Source organism: Lagenorhynchus albirostris, chromosome 7 (assembly GCF_949774975.1).
Source record: "Lagenorhynchus albirostris chromosome 7, mLagAlb1.1, whole genome shotgun sequence".
Taxonomy (NCBI): Eukaryota; Metazoa; Chordata; class Mammalia; order Artiodactyla; family Delphinidae; genus Lagenorhynchus; species Lagenorhynchus albirostris.
Window position 1 is genome coordinate 89,855,671 of NC_083101.1, and position 19,508 is coordinate 89,875,178.

At 51.6% G+C, this 19,508-nt stretch overlaps 1 protein-coding gene across 2 annotated transcripts in view; it reads left to right on the plus strand.

Annotated features, from left to right (window-relative positions):
* The first annotated feature begins 3,164 nt into the window (after positions 1-3,164).
* The window catches only part of BICD2 (BICD cargo adaptor 2), a 53,761-nt gene continuing 37,417 nt past the window's right edge, over positions 3,165-19,508 (plus strand). For both annotated transcript variants that reach the window (XM_060155470.1, XM_060155472.1), the window contains exon 1: positions 3,165-3,485. In XM_060155470.1, the coding sequence (XP_060011453.1) occupies positions 3,246-3,485 (240 nt within the window). In that variant the 5' untranslated portion in view covers positions 3,165-3,245. The remainder of the gene's footprint in view (positions 3,486-19,508) is intronic.

Sequence of the window (19,508 nt, forward strand, 5' to 3'; positions counted from 1 at the left end):
AGTATCTTCCCTAGAGTACAAAGTTAGTAGGTGGGAAAGGAATGATGGAAATAGAATAGTCTGATATATACACAACCAAATATAAAATAGATAGCTAGTGGGAAGCAGCCGTATAGCACAGGGAGATCAGCTTGGTGCTTTGTGTCCACCTAGAAGGCTGGGAGGGAGACGCAAGAGGGATGAGATATGGGGATGTATGTAATATGTATAGCTGATTCACTTTGTTATACAGCAGAAACTAACACACCATTGTAAAGCAATCATACTCCAATAAAGATGTTTAAAAATAATAATAAATAAATATATAGAAAAGAATAGGCTAGTAATAATTCCTTTAGGCAAGAAATATCAATGAAAACTACTGAGTTAAAAGTTTAAGGAGCTCAGCCTAAGCCATTTTGTGATCTAATCCTGGCTACAATGCTTGCCCTTGAACAGGTCTCAGTAATTAATGATCTTAAGGGAACAAAAGAATGCAGAAACATTACCTGCTATCAGGCAAGGGAAGTAACAATAGCAAAGATAATATATCAGTTGTGAAGACTGCCAGTTATCTTTCAGTGGTAAAGGTTAGCCTGAAGCACTCAACCACCAGATCAACCAGAACCTAAGGGATGATGATGTTGACCTTTTCTGACCCTGGTGACTTCAATCAACTAAAGTTTGGATTCTGTCAACTGTCAGCTGAGCCCCTTCATGAATATGCATGTACCCTCAGCTTACAACCTCCCCAATTTTACTGTTCTGGGATATGCTGCTTTAGGAAAGATCCCCGGTGTTCTCCTTACTTGCTGCAAGTAATAAATCCTTTCTTCTCCTGATTAAAAAAAAAAAAAAAGTCTGAGGAGCTCATATAACTCAATATCAAAAAAACAACCCGATTAAAAAATGGGCTGGAAACTTGAATAGCCATTTTTCCAAGGAAGACATACGGATGGCTTACAGGCACATGAAAAGATGCTCAACATTGCTAATTATCAGAGAAATACAAATCAAAACAACAGTGAGATATCACCTCACACCTGTCAGAATGGCTAGCATCAAAAGACCACAAACAACAAATGTTGGTGAGGATGTAGAGAAAAGGGAACCCTTGTACACTGCTGGTGGGAATGTAAATTGGTGCATCCACTGTGGAAAACAGTATGGACGTTCCTCAGAAAACTAAAAGTAGAACTACTACGTGATCCATTAATTCCACTCCTGGGTATATATCCGAAGAAAATGAAAACACTAAATTTGAAAAGATACAAAGTGCCCCAATGTTCCTAGCAGCATTATTTACAATGGCCAAGATATGGAAACAACCTAAATGTCCATCAACAGATGAATGGATAATGACAATGTGGTGTATACACACACACACACACACACACACACACACACACACACACACACACACACACACCAATGGAATACTATTCAGTCATAAAAAAGAATGAAATTTTGCCATCTGCAACAACATGGATGGACCTAGAGGATATCGTGCTAAATGAAATGAGACAGAGAAAGACAAATACTGTATGTTACCACTTTTATGTGGAAACTAAAAAATAAAACTAGTGAACATAACAAAAAAGAAACACTCACAGATGTAGAGAACAATCTCTACATCTGGGAGAAGGATGTACATCTGGGGAGAAGGAAGGGGGGAGGGACAGGACAGGGGTAAGGGATTAAGAGGTACAAACCACTACGTATAAAATAAAGCTACAAGGATATATTGTACAGCACAGGGAATATAGTCAATATTTTATAATAACTATAAATGGAGTATAATCTTTTTTTTTTTTTTTTTTTTGCGGTACACGGGCCTCTCACTGTTGTGGCCTCTCCCGTTGCAGAGCACAGGCTCCGGACGAGCAGGCTCAGCGGCCATGGCTCACGGGCCCAGCCGCTCCGCGGCATGTGGGATCTTCCCGGACCGGGGCACAAACCGTGTCCCCTGCATCGGCAGGCGGACTCTCAACCACTGCACCACCAGCAAAGCCCGAGTATAATCTTTAAAAATTGTGAATCACTACATTGTACACCTGAAACTCATGTATTATAAATCAAGTATACCTCAATAAAAATTTTAAAAGCTTGAGGAGTGACAGGATATTTGCAAAGTCTGAATTGTCTTCTCACAGGATAGTATCAATGATTACAAAGGAGTATCCAGCAGCATCCGGGCCATGGGTTTGCGAGTCTCCTGACAGGATTCTGTGAGAATTTAGCACCACCTCGTTGATATTCCAGCCAAAGTGCATAACCTAATGTAACCGTGGGGATGCATCGGTGTGTACATCTCTGGCCTGCACGCCTCAGAAAGGTCAAGGTCATAAAGACAAAGAGGGAGAAAGTCTCCCAGGTTGAGGGACAGTAAGGACACCTGACTGCCATTTGAGGCGTGACCCAGGACCGGGTCCCGGACCAGAACCCACGCTACGAGGGTAGCGCAGGGAAGCCATGCTGGATTCGAGGCCCCGTCAGTGTCGGCGGTCCTGAATTGGATCATCGTAGGACGCATGGAAATGCCTAATTCTTAGGAAACACGCACGAGGCATTTCGTATTTAGCTGGGGCGAAGGCGTCTCTTCCGCTAGCGGTTTGACCATCTCCCCAACTGGATACGTCCTGGGCTCCGCAGGCCTCGCCCGTCTGAACCGTCGGGTTATAGTCCCCACCGCCACCCAGCCCGCCGTCCCCGCGACGCCCCGAGCGCTCCACGTAGGGTGGTTCAGACCGGTGGCCGGCTCCACCCAGCCCCTGCACATCGCAGTCCACGTCCTGCCGATGATCTACCGCACCACCTACCCACACCTCGCAGGCCCGGGGGCGGGCACCGGAAAACACCAGTTTCCGGCTCCGCGACGGCGGATGCCCTGGCCAATCACGGGCGGGGGCGGGCGGGCGTGTGGAACTAAGGGCCTTGTAGTCGGAGCGCTGGTGGGACTACGACCCCCACAATGCTCCGCGTGGCAGCAGCGGAGGCTACAGCATTGGAAGGGGCCTCCCGGCACGGGGCGCGGGCCAATCACGGGCGGGGGAGGACGGGCGCTGGGCGCGACGGGCCTTGTAGTTGCCGCGGGCGGGACTATGGCCCCCACAGTGCCCCGCGCGGCGGCGAGCTCACGGCGGCTGCGTGGCGGCGGCGGCCGGGGCGCCGTCGGGTTGGGCGGCGGCGGCGGTGGCGGCGGCGGTGGCGGTGGGGAACCCGGCCTGAGCCTCGGAGCGAGTGGCGTGACTCCGGCCGTGGTCACCATGTCCGCGCCGTCCGAGGAGGAGGAGTACGCGCGGCTAGTGATGGAGGCGCAGCCGGAGTGGCTGCGCGCGGAGGTGAAGCGGCTGTCGCACGAGCTGGCCGAGACCACGCGTGAGAAGATACAGGCGGCCGAGTACGGGCTGGCAGTGCTCGAGGAGAAGCACCAACTCAAACTGCAGTTCGAGGAGCTCGAGGTGGACTACGAGGCCATCCGCGGCGAGATGGAGCAGCTCAAGGAGGTAAGGAGCAAGGGCCGCCGGCGCCACGCCCTCCGCGCCCCTGGCCAATCCCGACCCCGGACTGACCTCAGCTCTGACCCCAGAGCCGGCCCTTGACCGTGGCCAAGACTACCCCCGAGCGGACCCCCAACCAGCCTCCGACGCAGGCCAAACTGACCCCTGACCCTGGGCCGGGTCGACTCCCCAGCCGACCCCTGACCCCAGGCAGCCCGGATCAGCACCGGGGCGCCCAGCGTCAGTGTGCTTGGCCGGCCGGGAGGCGGCCCTGCGGTGGGTGGCGGGCCCCAAGTGTGGTGGGCGATGCGCGTTCTAGAAACTCTGGCCTCCGCGGCAAGGGCTGCGGTGGAACCGTGTGGTCAGCTTTTCTGCTACTGATGGCAGGTCTCGGGCACGGTGGGATGGCGTCCTCTGCGGTGTTTGATTTTCTGAGTGCGGGGGATGGGGACGTGGGATGGATGCAGGTGACCGGCTGGGAAGGACCGGGCGTGTGTCTCCATCGTCTCCAGGCACATCACCTCCTTTCTCTGGGCGCAGCTGCCTTCAGAGGTTTCAGCGCCGGGAGACCAGGAAAAGGCGAAGTCGGGGGCTTGCCTTGCATGTGTTCATCACAGCTGGCGGGAGTACCCCACAGCCTCTCCCCATGCTCAGCTTGCAGACCACCCCGCTAGTTACTTCTCTGTGATGCAGTGCTTCTGTCCACTTCCCGTCCTGGTTGCCCTCCCAGGCCCTTCCCTGAAGTTGGGGGACAGGTCTGTGGGTGTTTGTCATGGATAAGCCTTGTGTCTCCTGTGTGATTTTTACTCCGGGGTGAGCAGATTGGACCCCCAGGCTGCCAAAGAGCCTTGCAGCGAGAGAGCTGTGCAGTCCTGCCGTGAAATAATTCTCTTGGGTGATTTAAGCACCATTTTCTCTCAGTCCTCCTTGCCTCCCCAGCCTTGTTGTGGGGGTGGGGAGGGAGAAGTTGCTTCCTGGGTGGAACACCCAGGTTTGGATCCAGGTCTTGCCTTTTGCTGGTGATGTGGCTATGAGCAGGAACCTTAGCTTCTTCCTCTGCAACATCCCACCCAGAAAGGGTTCGTCTGAGGCATATTTAAAAAGCCTGGACAAGGTGTTAGGTATCTAGCCTGTCAGTGCCTGAGATAGTCTGCCCCTTCCCTACTTGATTCTTATCTTGTCCAGGTAGGCTCCTGGCCCTTGGTCTCAGGATCCACCATGCTCGCTGCTTCCCGGACTGCCCACCTCCCAGCACCCCACTCCCAGTGGCCTCAGGAAGGTGCCTGGGCTATTTTGAGCCTCCATGTCTCACTGGGTAGACCAGTTGGGTCCCCTTCTGATAGTGCAGGGAATTAATTCATGAAGGTACTTAAATCTATGCTTGGTGGAGCAGGTGCCCTCTAGAAGACAGATAGGGGCCCCAGGGAGGGTGATGGTGGAGCTCATTCGACCCGAGGTCTTGTATCTGTCAGCAGGTATTGGTACCTACTCCAAGCCAGGTTTACCTGGCACTAGATCTACAAGAGGGGTGACATGTGACCCCTCTGGCAAGGGCCTCATCTTAGTGTGTGGGGTAGGGGAATGTGCCCAAGATGGAGGGATGCTGAGGGGGCCTTGAGAATATGGAGTGGGAGACATTAGGCTCACCCTCTGCAGCTCAGAGGTGAGCCTGGTCTTCCCTAGCCTCTCCCCTCAGAGTTCATAGTGAGCTCCCACTGGCAGCATGTGCAGTCCCCTTCTGTGTTCACAAGCTCGAATTCACGTCTGCTGTAAGAGCAGACCAGAAGGGAAAGTTGAACAGGAATTAATCATTCCCTGCTTAGGGACCTTTCAGTTGTCAACTCTTTACTGTCACAGACATTTGGCCAGTGTAAGAATCTTGACTCAGTTTTGTGGCATGTGTCTGGAGGATGGGTCCCCAGGGGAATTGGGAAGATGGTATATCGGTCTCCACAGGTGTTCTTCAGGTGGCTGCTTGCTTAGTTTGATGTTACCGTCTGGCTCTCGCACACACTGGCCACACGGCCTTGGACACATTGTCCCACTGTCCTGAACTTCAGTTTCCCTCATTGTAGGTGGGATGAGAACAGTTCAGCTGGAAGTCTCAGCAGAACTAGAGGAAGGTGCATCAGAGTCTCAGTAGATGTTGCCAGAAAGCTCACACCAGTTTACTCAAAGCCATGCCAACACAGGCTCTTGTCAGCCTCTCTTAATTCGTGTTATTATTATACTTGGAAATATTTACTCTTATTTTAAAAATCAAGATTTAAGGAGACCATATCTGTTGGGTCTTTTTAAAATTTTATTTGTTTTCTCCTGTAGAGAGATGAGCCATCTTCATTCTTTTAAAACGTTATTTCTTTAACTAAAGTGGGTTCAGTTACTAACAAATTATGCTACGAACAGAGGGGCCTGTATTCCTGTTGAGCATTTGTAGATAATACTGTTTTAGAGGGAGAGAAGCTGGCTGGTCTGTCCCAGGTGACTGGGTTGTGACCAGACCTGAGGGAGGGTCCTCTGTGGGGCCAGTGGCAGTGGTGCTGGCCCTGCAGCCTTTCTCACATGGTGAGTGTATGTGTGTCTGTGTCCTACTGACACCATGGTGTGCGGGAGGAAGGGTACCCACTGGCCCATTTTGCCTAACCATTTTGCTAGTGATTGAGCTTGGCTTAATAAGGGCGCTGTATGTCACAAGTTCTGCTGTGCTCCCTTCCCCACCATGGTGACAGATTTTGGTCAGCCATGTGATGTTTCCTGTCCTCAGTAGCCATGGAACATCTCACTCTGTGTCCTTAGCTGCAGTTTGAAAAGGACAGGTGTGCTGCCCTTTTCAAGACAGTTCCTGCCTGCATGGCTCAGGCAGGTACCAGGAGTGAGTGGTCCTTGTAGGTTGGGAATGTGAGGGCTGGAGGGCATGCCGCAGGCAAGTGGTGGGGGTCGTGGTGCAGTCTCAGCCCCACCCTCGCTTGGCTCCCAGAGAGAGCAGGAAGACAAAGTCTGGATGCCCTTGCTGACTTATGTGCTACCTCGGGATCTTGTCTGTGCAGTATACTTATATCCCAGGGAAGCCGCGGGTGGAATTTGGTGAGCTGAAGCCTGTCACAGGCTGGGACTGGTGCCTGGCACACAATAAGTGATTACGCAATAAGTATGTGTTGGCTGGTGTCATTAGCTCCTTCCTTCCCTCCACCTCACCCAGGCCTGGATCCCCTCCCAGCTGTCTCTGTAGTCACCTTGTCTCTGCTCCTTGTTCTCGCAAGGTCTGGAGTGGCCCTGCTTCGTGTCCAGAGGGCGGCCTGAGCCTGCTGCCTGGGGCTTCTGGCCTGGCTCAACCTACACTGCTCTCTGCATTCTGGTTGCCTTCACTGCCCTCACCATCCCTGCCTCTTCCCAATCTTGGATCTTGGAAGCTCTGCCTGCCCTTCAAGGCTTGGACACTTTTCAGAGCCTCCTCTGGACTTGCCTGAGCCCAGCTCCCAATACCTGGATATCCCTCCCATCCTGCAGGCTCTGGCTGCATGAACAACTGTGGCAGAGCTGGTGGGAGCAGCTGCTCTGTCCTCTTTCCTTCCTCCTTCCCATCCCTCTTGTAATTTCCTCTCTCAGAGGATGGGGAAACCAAGGTAGGGATGGGTGTGAGTGATTGAGGAAGGTCCAATAGCTCAGACCAAGTTGGAAGTTTTCTTTGGGCACCAGGTTCCTGTCCAAGTCTGTGTAGAAGTTCCGGCCATGAGCTGGCTTCACAGAGGAGGGTGGTGTGAGGGCTGCCGCTCAGGCCTCGCCCCTGTTGGTGAGCTGTTCCTGCCATAACCTCCGCATGCCCCACCGACTCCTGCAGTCCTCATGCCATCCCTTGGAGTCACCACCCTGTTATGTCTGTTGTACTGCTGGGGAAACTGAGGCATAGAGAAACTGAGTTTCACTCAAGGCTCTGAGCCTAGGAAGCCTGTCCCCAAGAGAGCAGGCACCTGTGGAGGAGGGAAGGGCAATTGGAGGCCTCTGTGCAAGGCGCATCCTTCTCAAGTGTTTGTTTTGAGACAGGAAAAGTCCTGATTTGGACTAAACCCTGTGAGGATTCTGCTCATCTGATACCACCCTAGAACTTGGAGCAGAGAGCCATTGGGGGTTGGGAGACTCTAGGAGACCTGTGGGCCTTTCAGGGCAAGCTGTGTGGTGGTCTGCTGTCAGCATGAAGAAGCCTGACTTGTGGTGGAAGTGGGGATCCAGGGAATCCTGGAGGTGCTGAGACAGCCCTGCTCCCAGGGGTCTAACAGCTGGGAGAGGCAGCTACCAGCATCCAAAGGCAATGACCACACGCCCCACTGTGGCTGCATTGCTGGGCATTCCCCACTTTCCTGCCTGCAGAGCTTGTGTCTGGCAGGGCATTGTGAAGCAATCTTGAGGGCTCTTCCATTTTTAAAAATTCCCAAGACTCCCGTGTCACCTGGCATTCTGTCTTCCTGCAGGGCCTGGGGGTTAAGCAGCTGTGTACCTCAATGTTCTCAGGGTGTGACTTTGGATGGGTGGTTGGACACACTATGAAGGAGCTGCTTTTCCATAACTGGTGCAGGAGGGAGGCCAGGCCTAAGAGTGGCACTGCCTGGGCAGGTGAGGAGGTACTGCATGTGCTGTCCAGGGCTTTGGTTTCCACACTTTGGCTCCAAGGGAGCAACTGGACCCTTCCTGGGCCCTCAGGAGCTATGTGGCCCTGGAGGAATGGCTCTTCCCTCAGGATCAGGCTGGTGTACCTGGGGCACTTGGGCAGGTAGTGACCGAGGCTCCTTAAGTTTGAGCAGCTGCCTCAGAGAGAGCCACGGCCAGGTAGACACAGACTGTTGCTGGGCCTTCCCACCTCAGGGACCCCAACCCCTTACTGTGAGGGAGGAGAGATCAGTTTACCCTTGTCAGTTTGGGGCAGCCACCCCTCAGTCAGACCTGCTTCTCCACATCCGTGCACTGGATAAAGGGCCACTACACATGCTGAAGGTAAAGAAAGATTTGGTTTCTTCTTAGACAGCGAAGCGAAGGTGGCTAGCAGGCAGGGGCTGGCCAGGACCCTGCAGGCTCTGATGGATGAGACTCTCCTGGGCCCCAGGCCCCATACTGTCCAGTGTTTGACGTGTGGCCCCTCAAGCTGTCCCCCAGAGCCGGAGAGGGCCCCGTGTGACTGCCCAGCCGCTGTCCTGGGCATCAAACCTTTCTGTCCCAGCCCTGCTGTGCCATGGGAGGTGGACTGACAGATGGGGCTGCAGGGGCAGGGTGTGTCTCGGGGACATGTGGTAGAACAGGCAGTCCAGGCTCAGGTAGGTGATGACATCAAGGAGTATCGGGGCCTGGCTTCTTCTTTAGAGCTTAATATGCTTAAAAAAAATTGTTCATTCACTTTAAGAACATCAAAATGTAGAAATGAGCATGTCTGTAGGAATTATGGAGTATGTATGGGGAACTATCGGGTTTTTCTACTTGCCAGCTTTTTTCTTCCTGTGTATGTATGTGAGATACATATGATCTATAAAAACTAGAAAGTGCTTTGAGCATCTATAACAGTTGTTTTTAAAAAGACACAGAGTTTGGTGTTATTCTTTGAGTTGCAGAAAAGTAGGTTTCATTCAAGTGGTCGAAGACCTGGAGGTTTCCATGGGTTTGGAAGGTTCTGTGCACTTCCAGTCTATTGTTGTATCATGTGAAATAATTGTCGTAGTTTGAGTTTTATGGGTTTGCTTTTTTAAGGCAGTTTTTCTGCACTGTTCCCCTCCTAAAGGTCTTCCATCTTTAGGGGAAGTTTTAAGCATAACCAGAGCAGAGAGATTGGCCTGTGTGTTTTCGCGCCCACTTTGGCAGCTCCAGCTTTGGCAGCCTCCGTTCTGTGCCTCACTTCTACTGTAAGTACATTGGTGTGTTGTGTTGAGAAAGTAATCTGTGATTCTGTTTTTTTATAAAAACAGAATCACAGATTAATTTTCATACCTCACAAGATTAACAGTGACTCTTTAATGTCATCCTCTATCTGGTCAGCGTCCGGATTTCCCTGTTTGGCTCATAGTCGCTTTACAGTTGTTCTGTTTGCATTGGGAGCCAAGCAGGGTCCACTTGGTGCACCTGGCTGAGGGCGCCACTGCTTACAGGGCCTCATGTGACCATCCTGAGGCTGCCCGTCCTGCTTCCCCACTGGCAACCTGGAGTAGCTGTCCCCGCCCCCATGCAGGCCAGGCATCTCACTCTTGTCTTGTCTTTCCTTTCTCTTTTTTAGGAAATTGGCCACAGTGCTACCTTCAGCTGATACATGTCCTTGCCCTTGCACTGCTGGGTCATTGTTGCCCATCCAGTTCATTCATTAGACCAGCTTTTATTGTGCCGCTGAGGCTCGTGGTCACCTGTCAAGTGTATTCTGACTGTGGTGCTGAGAGGTGTCCAGCTCTCTCTGAACCAGGAGGGAGGAGCTCTCTTTGTCCCAGTTCCATAGGTGAGGATGCTGGGGCTCAGAGTGAGGGCTAACATCCCACACTGTGTGCTAGCAAGGCTTGACATGATCTTGAGTGGTCCTCTCCCTGGGCCTTGGTTTCCTTGTTTTAGGCCAGCACATCCCTGAAGCCCTAGCAGTGGACCAGATTCTCGCTCAGTGATGGTGTCAGGGCAGGCCTGGGACCTCACCCTTCTAGCTCCTGGGGTCCCCTGGGCATTCTCCTCCCACCTTCCCCCTCACATCCTGCCCCAAATTCTCTGCAGGGGTCCAGGCTTCTCCACCGACCTGAGAGATTCCCTGGGTATTGTAGAACTGTGACCCAGGATGATCAGAGGGGATGTAGGCCCCTGGAGTTGCTGCGCCCAACAGTCATGAACCCGAGGCAGTACCTAATGTTGCCCCATTGCCGGTTTGGAGAGGCTGGAATTGCAGTGAGTCCAGCAGCAGCTGACAAGCAGGTCTGCATTCTCTTCAGCACTTAGTGTTGTTGGTTTTGTCATCGTGGCCAGCATGGTGAGGGAGAAAGGGTGTCTCAGAGGGTTTGATTTATTTCTTATGGGAGCAGTCAGCTCTGCCATAACACTGTTTTTTTTTTGTTTTTTTTTGTTTTTTTTGCGGTACGCGGGCCTCTCACTGCTGTGGCCTCTCCCATTGCGGAGCACAGGCTCCGGATGCACAGGCTCGGCGGCCATGGCTCATGGGCCCAGCCGCTCCGCGGCATGTGGGATCTTCCTGGACCGGGGCACGAACCTGTGTCCCCTGCATCAGCAGACAGACTCTCAACCACTGCGCCACCAGGGAAGCCCCATAACACTGATTTTGAAAATGCAAATTTTTTCCAGAGTGATTGATATTTGAGGGAACAATATGAGCATAATAAGAGTTATGTGTGATTTTGTCCTCAGAAAACACCAGGTGAACACAGAACCTGCACCCAGTGACCCACCCACCTGCATCTGGTGTGACTTTCCATCTCATTTCAGAAGGCCTGCTTTCCCCCTCTGGAGACATCATATCCACGGGCAAACCTCAGGGTTTTGTCAAGATAAAGTGCCATGTGTTGCAGCATTTATGTGTTTTTAAACTACCTGACACTTCTAAAACTCTGCTGCCTTTTTTCATTAATTTAAAAAAATAAACTGCTTTAGGGCTTCCCTGGTGGCTCAGTGGTTGAGAGTCCGCCTGCCGATGCAGGGGACACGGGTTCGTGCCCCAGTCCAGGAAGATCCCACATGCCGCGGAGCGGCTGGGCCCGTGAGCCATGGCCGCTGAGCCTGCACGTCCGGGGCCTGTGCTCTGCAACGGGAGAGGCCATGGCAGGGAGAGGCCTGTGTACCGCAAAAAAAAATAAAAAATAAAAATAAACTGCTTTAGATCCCCTGGCTGAGGCGTTTGTCAGGCATCCCCACTTCAAGGTGCTCTTTCATCCTTTCCAAACTGCACAGCTACCACCCTAAGGAGAAGGCGGGGGCAGGAGAGGGTCATGCTCACTGCCTTGAGGGGAAGCATGTACATACATTGTTCGGAATTTTTCCCCATGGGAGACATGTCTCTTCCCAGTTTACTTGTTTATTCATCCATTCATTTATATTGGTATGGACTCACGGATATTTATTTTATATTTGGGCTTTATTTTGTTGCTTAGCTTGTTACAGCTTTGGCCCCTGGCAGCTCTTTCATTTGGCTCCTGTGCCCCTTCAACATACCTATCATTGTGATTGTTTCCTTCCTTCCTCCCTTCCTTCCTTCCTCCCTTCCTTCCTGAGAGCCTCTTTACTTTCTGGTGCTACAGGGTTCTCCAGAGGCATCCTGTATGTTCCCTGCCCCAGTACAAGAGTAAGCATTCTCCAAGGAGTCCTGGTTCCTTTTATTGGAGAATGGTATTAGAAGCCAGGATCTGGGTGCTGGGTGTTTGTTGCTGCTGGAGTGTCCCTGCTTCTAGGCCCTCTCAGCCAACAGAGGCAGGAGATAGATCTGGCCCACATATACACACACATCTATAAACATTTCTAGATGTAGTCACATGTATTTATATTAAGCTGAACATGAGTTCCTACTGATGTCTCCAGCTCTGATCTATCACCACGTAGATCATTCCCACCACCTCCCCTTGCTTATCTGTATGTAACCTCCCTCCACCAGAGAGACACCTGGCTTCCCCGTTCCCCACACAGCTCCATTCCAGCACACATCACAGTAGTGTCAGAACTGTTGACGTATACCCCTTTGTGAAATAATTTATCAACTAGAGTATAGTGCTCACGTGCTGTTCTTTTTGACTTCAGTCTTATATACTCCACTGATTTCCAAATACATTACTTAAGCAAGCACCTTATTTGCTATCCCCTTCAGTGAGGTGGTTTCATCTATCTGTAACACAGTTAGATTGTTTTACCACATTCTGTGTTCCAGCCTAGGATCCCCATATGTCCTAAATGATTTTTTAAAAAAATTTTATACATTAAGGTTCACTCTTTGTGCGGCAAAGTTATCTGGGTTTTGACAAACAAGTAGTGTCATTTATCTACCATTACAGTATCATACAGAATTGTTTCACTCTGTTAAAAAAATCCCCTGTGCTTTATTCAACACCACTCCACCCCAAAAAAAGAACCCCTGGCAACCGCTGATCTTTTACTTTCTCCATAGTTTTGCCTTTTCCAGAATGTCATATAACTGGAATCATATAGTATGTAGCCTTTTCAGATTGGCTTCTTTCACTTAGCAATATGTGGGTTTTTTTGTTTTTGTTTTTTTGCAGTACGCAGGCATCTCACTGTTGTGGCCTCTCCTGTTGCGGAGCACAGGCTCCGGAGGCGCAGGCTCAGCGGCCATGGCTCACGGGTCCAGCCGCTCTGCGGCATGTGGGATCTTCCTGGACCAGAGCACGAACCCGTGTCCCCTGCATTGGCAGGCAGACTCTCAACCACTGCGCCACCAGGGAAGCCCCAGCAATATGTGTTTAAGATTGATCCATGTCTTTTCGTTGCTTATTAGCTCTTTTTTTTTTTTTTAAATCACAGAATGATATTTCATTGTTTAGATATACCACAGTTTGTTTATCCATTCAAAGTGGGCATCTTGGTTACTTCCAGCTGGGAGCAATTATTAATAAAGCTGCTATAAAACATCCATGTGCAGGTTTTGTGTGGACATAAGTTTTCAGCTCCTTTAGGTGAACACCAAGGAGTGTGCGACTTGCTGGATCACAGGGTTAAGAGTATGTTTAGTTTTGTAAGAAACCGCCAGACTGTCTTGCAAAGTGGCTGCACCATTCTGTATTCCTACCAGAAATGAATGAGAGTTCCTGTTGCTCCACCTCCTCACCTGCATTTGGCAGTTACTAGAGTAGGTGTATAGGGGCATCTCATTGTTCTCATTTGCATTTCTCTGCTGACATATAATGTGGAACATGTTTTCATGTTTGTTTGCTGTCTGTGTATCGTCTTTTGTGAGGTGTCTGTTCTGATCTCTTGCTCATTTTAAAATTGAATTGTTTGTCTCCTTATCATAGAGTTTTAAGAGTCTTTTATCTATTTTAGATACAAGTCCTACTTTGCAAATAAATAACCCAGTCTGTGGTTTGTCTTTTCATTCCCATAATAGTGCCTTTCACAGAGCAGTTTTTAATTTTTTTAAATTTATTTATTTTTATTTTTGGCTGTGTTGGGTCTTCGTTACTGCCAGTGGGCTTCTCATCGGTGGCTTCTCTTGTTGCGGAGCACGGCCTGTAGGCATGCGGGCTTCAGTAGTTGTGGCTCGCAGGCTGTAGAGCTCAGGCTCATTAGCTGTAGCTCATGGGCTTAGTTGCTCCGTGGCATGTGGGATCTTCCCGGACCAGGGCTCGAACCCGTGTTCCCTGCATTGGCAGGCGGATTCCCAACCACTGCGCCACTAGGGAAGCCCGAGAAGTTTTTAATTTTAATGCCATTTTGTTTTCATGTTAAGATTGTCCTCACCAAACCCAGGTCATATAGATTTTTTGCCTATGTTTTTATCTAGAGGTTTTATTAGTTTTGCATTTTATATTTAGATCTGTGGTTCATTTCAGGTTGATTTTTGTGAGAGGTATAAGGTCTTTGTCTAGATTCATTTTTCGCACATGGATGTACAGTTGTTCCAGCGTCATTTGTTGAAGAGACTGAACTTTCTTTATGAAGTTGCTTTGCTCCTTTGTCAGTGATCAGTTGGCTGTATGTGTGTGGGTCTACTCCTGGGAGTTCTGTTCTGTTCCAATCATCTGTGCAATTATCCTTTTTCCAACACCCTGCCCTCTTGAATGTATGTTGCTGATTTTATTAGGTTTCTGTCTTTTTATGTGTTAATGGTGAATCTTTCCCTTAAGCCCTGTGGTTTTTGTTATGTGACTCGGCACACCTGACTGGGATCTGCTGGCCTAGGTCTTCAGCCCTGGGTTGGCAGGGTTGGTCCTGGTCATCATCAATTGGTGGTCCTTTTTTTTTTTTTTTTAATCTTGAGAAAAAGTAAAAACAAAAATCACTAGTACAGTTGGTTAGATTTTTGATAGAAGATGAGTATGATACTTCTCTGTGTCTTTGTGTCACTGTTTTTAAGGTGGTCCATGGGACCTTCTGTTTGAGCAGCTCAGTCAGGGTTGACTTTACTCCTGGGAAACCACCCAGAAAGCTGCTTAACTTACTAGCCTTATGCATTTGACCCAGGCAGTAGTTAGGGGAGGGGTGTGGACTCAGCCACTGCTCAGACCTGGGATTGGGTCCCAATTGGCCGTTTACTAGCTGCTTGCCCCACAGGCAGAAGCTGGTGGCTAGGTCCCTCCAAAACTGTGACAGACGCATCCCCATCTTCGTTTCAGGTACCTTCACTATTATTTCAGGTGCTCACCACCCTATGTGAGCCCCTTTCCAGCCTGCCAGGCCTCTAGGTCTGGCCCTCTTCTCTGGTGCTAGGGTCAGACTCCACCCCAGAGATGCCCGCCCAGCCTTTCCCTATGCCAGCTCTGACTCTTCACTACCTTTGGAATACGTCTGTAGGGACCCACAATGGATTTATGGTAGGTGTGGGTGGTGTTTACGTGCCAGGCCGCCAAGTCTGCATCTCTCGCAGACTCTCACTACCAAGCACACCTCTTTTTCCTCATGTTCTCTCAGCATCAGTGTCTCACCTCCACTGTGGGATGCCCCTTTGTGCCTGTACTGGTTGAAGTCTGGAACACATCTCTGTTTTCAGGACCCACAGGAGCCTGTGAGGCTTTGGGGAGAGGTAGCGTGCCTGGGCCAAAGGCGCAGGGCGGAGGGTCAGGTCCTGATGTGGCACTTTCTTTGGCTGCGATTTGCACAGTGGCTGCTGCAACTTAAAGCAGTGTTGGTGCTGTTGTGATTGGGCTGAGAAATGGCCCCGGGCAGTCTACTGGAGGGTGTCCAGGATGAGTCAGGAGTGTTAGGCTTTCATGCCCAAGCTATGATGAAGTGAGCCATGTGTGCGCATGTGTTCACATGTGTGTGTGTCACAGACAGCACAGGAAGGATCCCTGCAGGCCTCACTCTTCTGGGTGACCTCGATGTGTGCAGGTTGGAGGGGCGAGGCTGGGAGACCAGGTACCTGGCTTCAGTACAGGGTCGCAGCCGCCCACCCTGAGCCTCAGATTCTCACCTCTTTTCATGAGCAGTGCAGCATCCTTGGTTCCTTGGGGTGTGGGAGTCCTTCATGACGGGGACTTACCCTGCCAGGGTGACTGTGACAGAATGCCAGACATGGGGGACACTTGGCTCCTGACACCCTTTATCTCATCATGGCTACAGCTGCTGACAGGCCCGTCTGCCTTCCAGAGCCTCTTAGGGCAGATGTGAGAATTGAATCATCATTGCGGCCCATGCCCATACATAGTTCCATTGGCTCCACTCTCGTCTCTAAAGCTGCAGACCTCTGGGTTCTTGAAGGGACATGGCCTGAGTTAGAGTCTCTGGCTACTTGCTGACTGTGAGGCTTGCTGGATGTCCCTTCCTAAATGGGGCTAATAACGTGAGGACATGTGTTGAGATTAGAGATGAGGTGAGAAACCGCAATCCACTCTCCTGGTGTTTCCAGCCGGGTATAGTCCCGGCTGCTCTGCCTACCAAATGTATTCTGAGGCTTGGGATAGATGGGAGCTGATCAGCTCCCTCGACTGCAGGCCATTGAATAGAGGTTTGTGTCGGGTAGCCAGCTGCCTCGGAAGACAAGGGCTTGTCCCCAGACCCCAGGATTGACAGAGGAGCCAGGGTCTGTGGGGAGTGCCACTGGCTACAGGGCTCAGCTGGCCAGAAGCCTGTCTGCTGACACTGGGGCAATTAGAGTGTAATCTTCTCTAAATGGCACCGATTCTGGCTAAATCCCTCCTGCTCAGGAGTGGATTCCCAGTTTTCTAAAAGCAGCTTAGTGTTTGGACACTGCCCAGGGCAGCTGGGCTTTGTGGTTGGTGATGGGATGGATGTGGACCTGTGGGACAGGCGTGGGGGTTGGGGGTGATCCCTGGGTGAGTACCACACCTTGGGGCCAGGTTTTCTGATCCCTACAGCCAGTGTGCAGGTGCTCTGACGGGAAACTAAGACAGGAAGCCACACAGTGGGAAGGGCAGGCCAGTGGAGAACAGCTGTCACACACGTGCCCCTCCTGGGCCTTTGGAGGGAGTCTGGGACAGGGTTGGGCCCTTGGCATGCTGATCTGATGGATGAGGCTTGTTTGCTTGGGCAGGGTCTATGCAGGTGTGCTTGTAGCCTCTGTTCTGCTCCAGTTCCCAGGTGGAACCCTCATCCCCAGGAGGCCCCCATCCTCTCCTGCAGGGGAGATGTGTGCAGCCTTCCCCAGCTCCTCCCTGCCCTCCTGCCAGGTGAGGCTGCTGGGGGCTCCTTGGAGCCCAGCTCCACCTTCATCCCACCCCGCCCTTCCCAGCTCTGGGAACTACTTTGCTGCAAAGAAGAAAAGTTGTTTTTGGAGTGAGAAGCCCTGTGGTGCCATTCAGGGGAATCATCTGACCTCGCTGAACCTTGGTTTGCTCAACTGTGAAATGGGAGTGATAAGTTTCTACTTTGCTTGGCTGTTGTGAAGATCAAATAAGATTCACACCCACCTCGGTCACCTTTGCTGGGTAGCCAGGCCTTCCCAGGCTGCCTCCAAAAATGTCTAGAGGCCTGGGGCCATGCCTGCCACCACCTGTGTGTTCAGGAAACCTGTGAGACAGGGAAGAGGGAGTGGGTCTGGGGTAGGTCCTTCTTGGAATGGAAGGTGGGAGCAGATGAGAAGAGCTGGCTGAGGGTGGTGAGCTGAGTTCTCCCATGGAGTGCATGGGGTGTCCTTTTGTGTGGGTTTGCAGGTCTCTGAGGGCCTGTGTAGGGAATGGGTCTGTTTCTGGTTTCTCAGCTGGCTTGGGTTCCCTGGGAAGCTCATGCAGAGCCAGTGTGGTGTATTGAATTTCCTGCACGCCAGGATCACCAGGGAGCTTTCAGAAATTCCAAAACATTGGCCACACCCAGAAGGATCAAACAGTTTCAGGGTGGGACTTGAGCATCAGGAGATTTCATGTTTCTGGAAGGATCCCAGTGGGAAGATGCATCTGGGAAACCTATCATGTTACTGCAGCTTATGCTAGGGATCTGAACCCTCCCTGGCCACATGGGTGGACTGTCATTCTGTACTTCTGCACAGCTACAGGATTTATCCGCATCTCTCCACCTTGGTGCACAGTGAGGGCCCAGGAATGCCCTTGGCTGTGTCCACGTGCTGGTGGGAGGGTCTGCCTCTTTGTCTGCTTCCCACGGCCAGGTCATGGGCCACTGGCTACCCGGGGCTGGTCCTGGAAAGGACCCCTCTCTGGAGGTGTGCATGAGCCACAGGCAGACCCAGGTAGAGGGGTGAGCCTAGGAGCTATTCCTGCTGCCAAGTCATGGGGGTGTGTCTCCTGCTGGCTGGGGAAGAGTGGTAAAGAGGAGATGCCTGCAGGACCCGCTTCCCAGCTCCCGCAAGCACCAAGCCTCACCCAGCACCCCTACTACCTGTCCATTCACTGGACCTTCTGTCCCTGTCCACCCACTTCTGATGTAGCCCTGTCACCCCCTTGCGGTGTCCCCACATCCTCCCTATTCTCCTGTCAGTCCGCATATATTTACTGAGTGCCATTCTCTCGCTGGGAGTGGGCTTGCCCACTCCAGGCCTATACCCAACTTAGGAGGCACAGACTCCTTAGGCACAGGCCAGGCATGGGGTGCCGTAAGGTGCACCACTGCTTGCATTCCCACAGGCCCACCTTCCTTGTGTGAGAAGCCACCTCACCCCCACTGCCCTGGCCTGCACTATGTGTCCAAGGGGTTTGAACCCTGCCTCCCCCCAGCCCAGCTCTGCATCTGTGAACTCAAATGGTAGAGCACCAGCCCTAGGATGGCTTTCTGTAGGGAAGGTGGAAGGTCCCAGAGTAGCCCCTGACACTTTTTTTTGCCTGTCCCCTGCTGTCCCTGGGGCTGACTGCCCTGAGTGGCCTGCCCCCAACCCAGGCCCCCTTGACCCCTGGTGACACCCTAGGTCTGAGATATGGCCTGATAGGGACCCAGTGGGGATGTCACAGGGCTCTGTTCAGCCCTCCAGAAGGTTCTGTCCTTGTGTGTGAGTTTGGCATGTCATCCTCCCTCCCCACCTTGGTTTCTCTTCCTGGAAGCTGCTCCTGGCCAGTTTGGTCTCACCCACCTGTCGGAATTTGGGTGATTCACTGCGAGGCGAAGCTGAGCCCCTCTTCCAGTGGCAGACTGCATTGTTCAGGTACACCTCTGACAGATGCTTCTGGAGTGACAACTCTGGCTACTGCCCAGAGGATTCTGTCTGTAATCAGCTCTCATTTTAAAATTGGGGCATAATTTACCTATTACAAGACACAGAGTTGTTTGTGCTCCTGTGGCTGCCCTGCCTGAGGGTTGTCCTCACATGCCTTCCAGTCCACCCCATCCAAGACAGCCCTGCCGACTTTCTGCTGCAGTGATTAGGTTCTTTTCTAGACTTGCATATTGACGGGCTGCACCCAGGTGGCCTTTTTGTCTGGCTCCTCTGAAAGGCATCAGAGCTGTGAGTGAGTGTTGGTGGTGGCTGTTCTCTCTGAGCAGCAGTGCCTGAGTCGTATGCCTGAGTCACCAACACCTCCCCTTGGAGGACATCAGGGTCACCTGTGCAAGGCTCTGTGTGGACCTGCATTCTCAGTTTCCTCGGTGATACCCGAGGAACAGAACTCACTTCCTTTTGTCTAGGACAGATACACACAGTTGGCCACCCTGGTCCCTTGGCCAAAAGGCCAGCTCCTCTGCAGGCTCTGCCCCTTTATTTAGCTAGTGCTTGAGGGTGGCAGGGCTGTGCCAGGAGAGAGGTAATCTCCATAAGCTATGTGAAGTAGGACCAAGGACCAGCACGACCAGCCTCAGCCAGATCTGGGGATTAACAAGCACTGCCCCAGTAAGCTGAAACATTCCAGATTCCAAGCTTGAGACTGGCAGGGCTGACTGGCAGGTGGACCTGTACTTGGGAAGGTACATTTCTGGCTCCTGGTGTGATTCTTAGGTGTGGGCAACTGA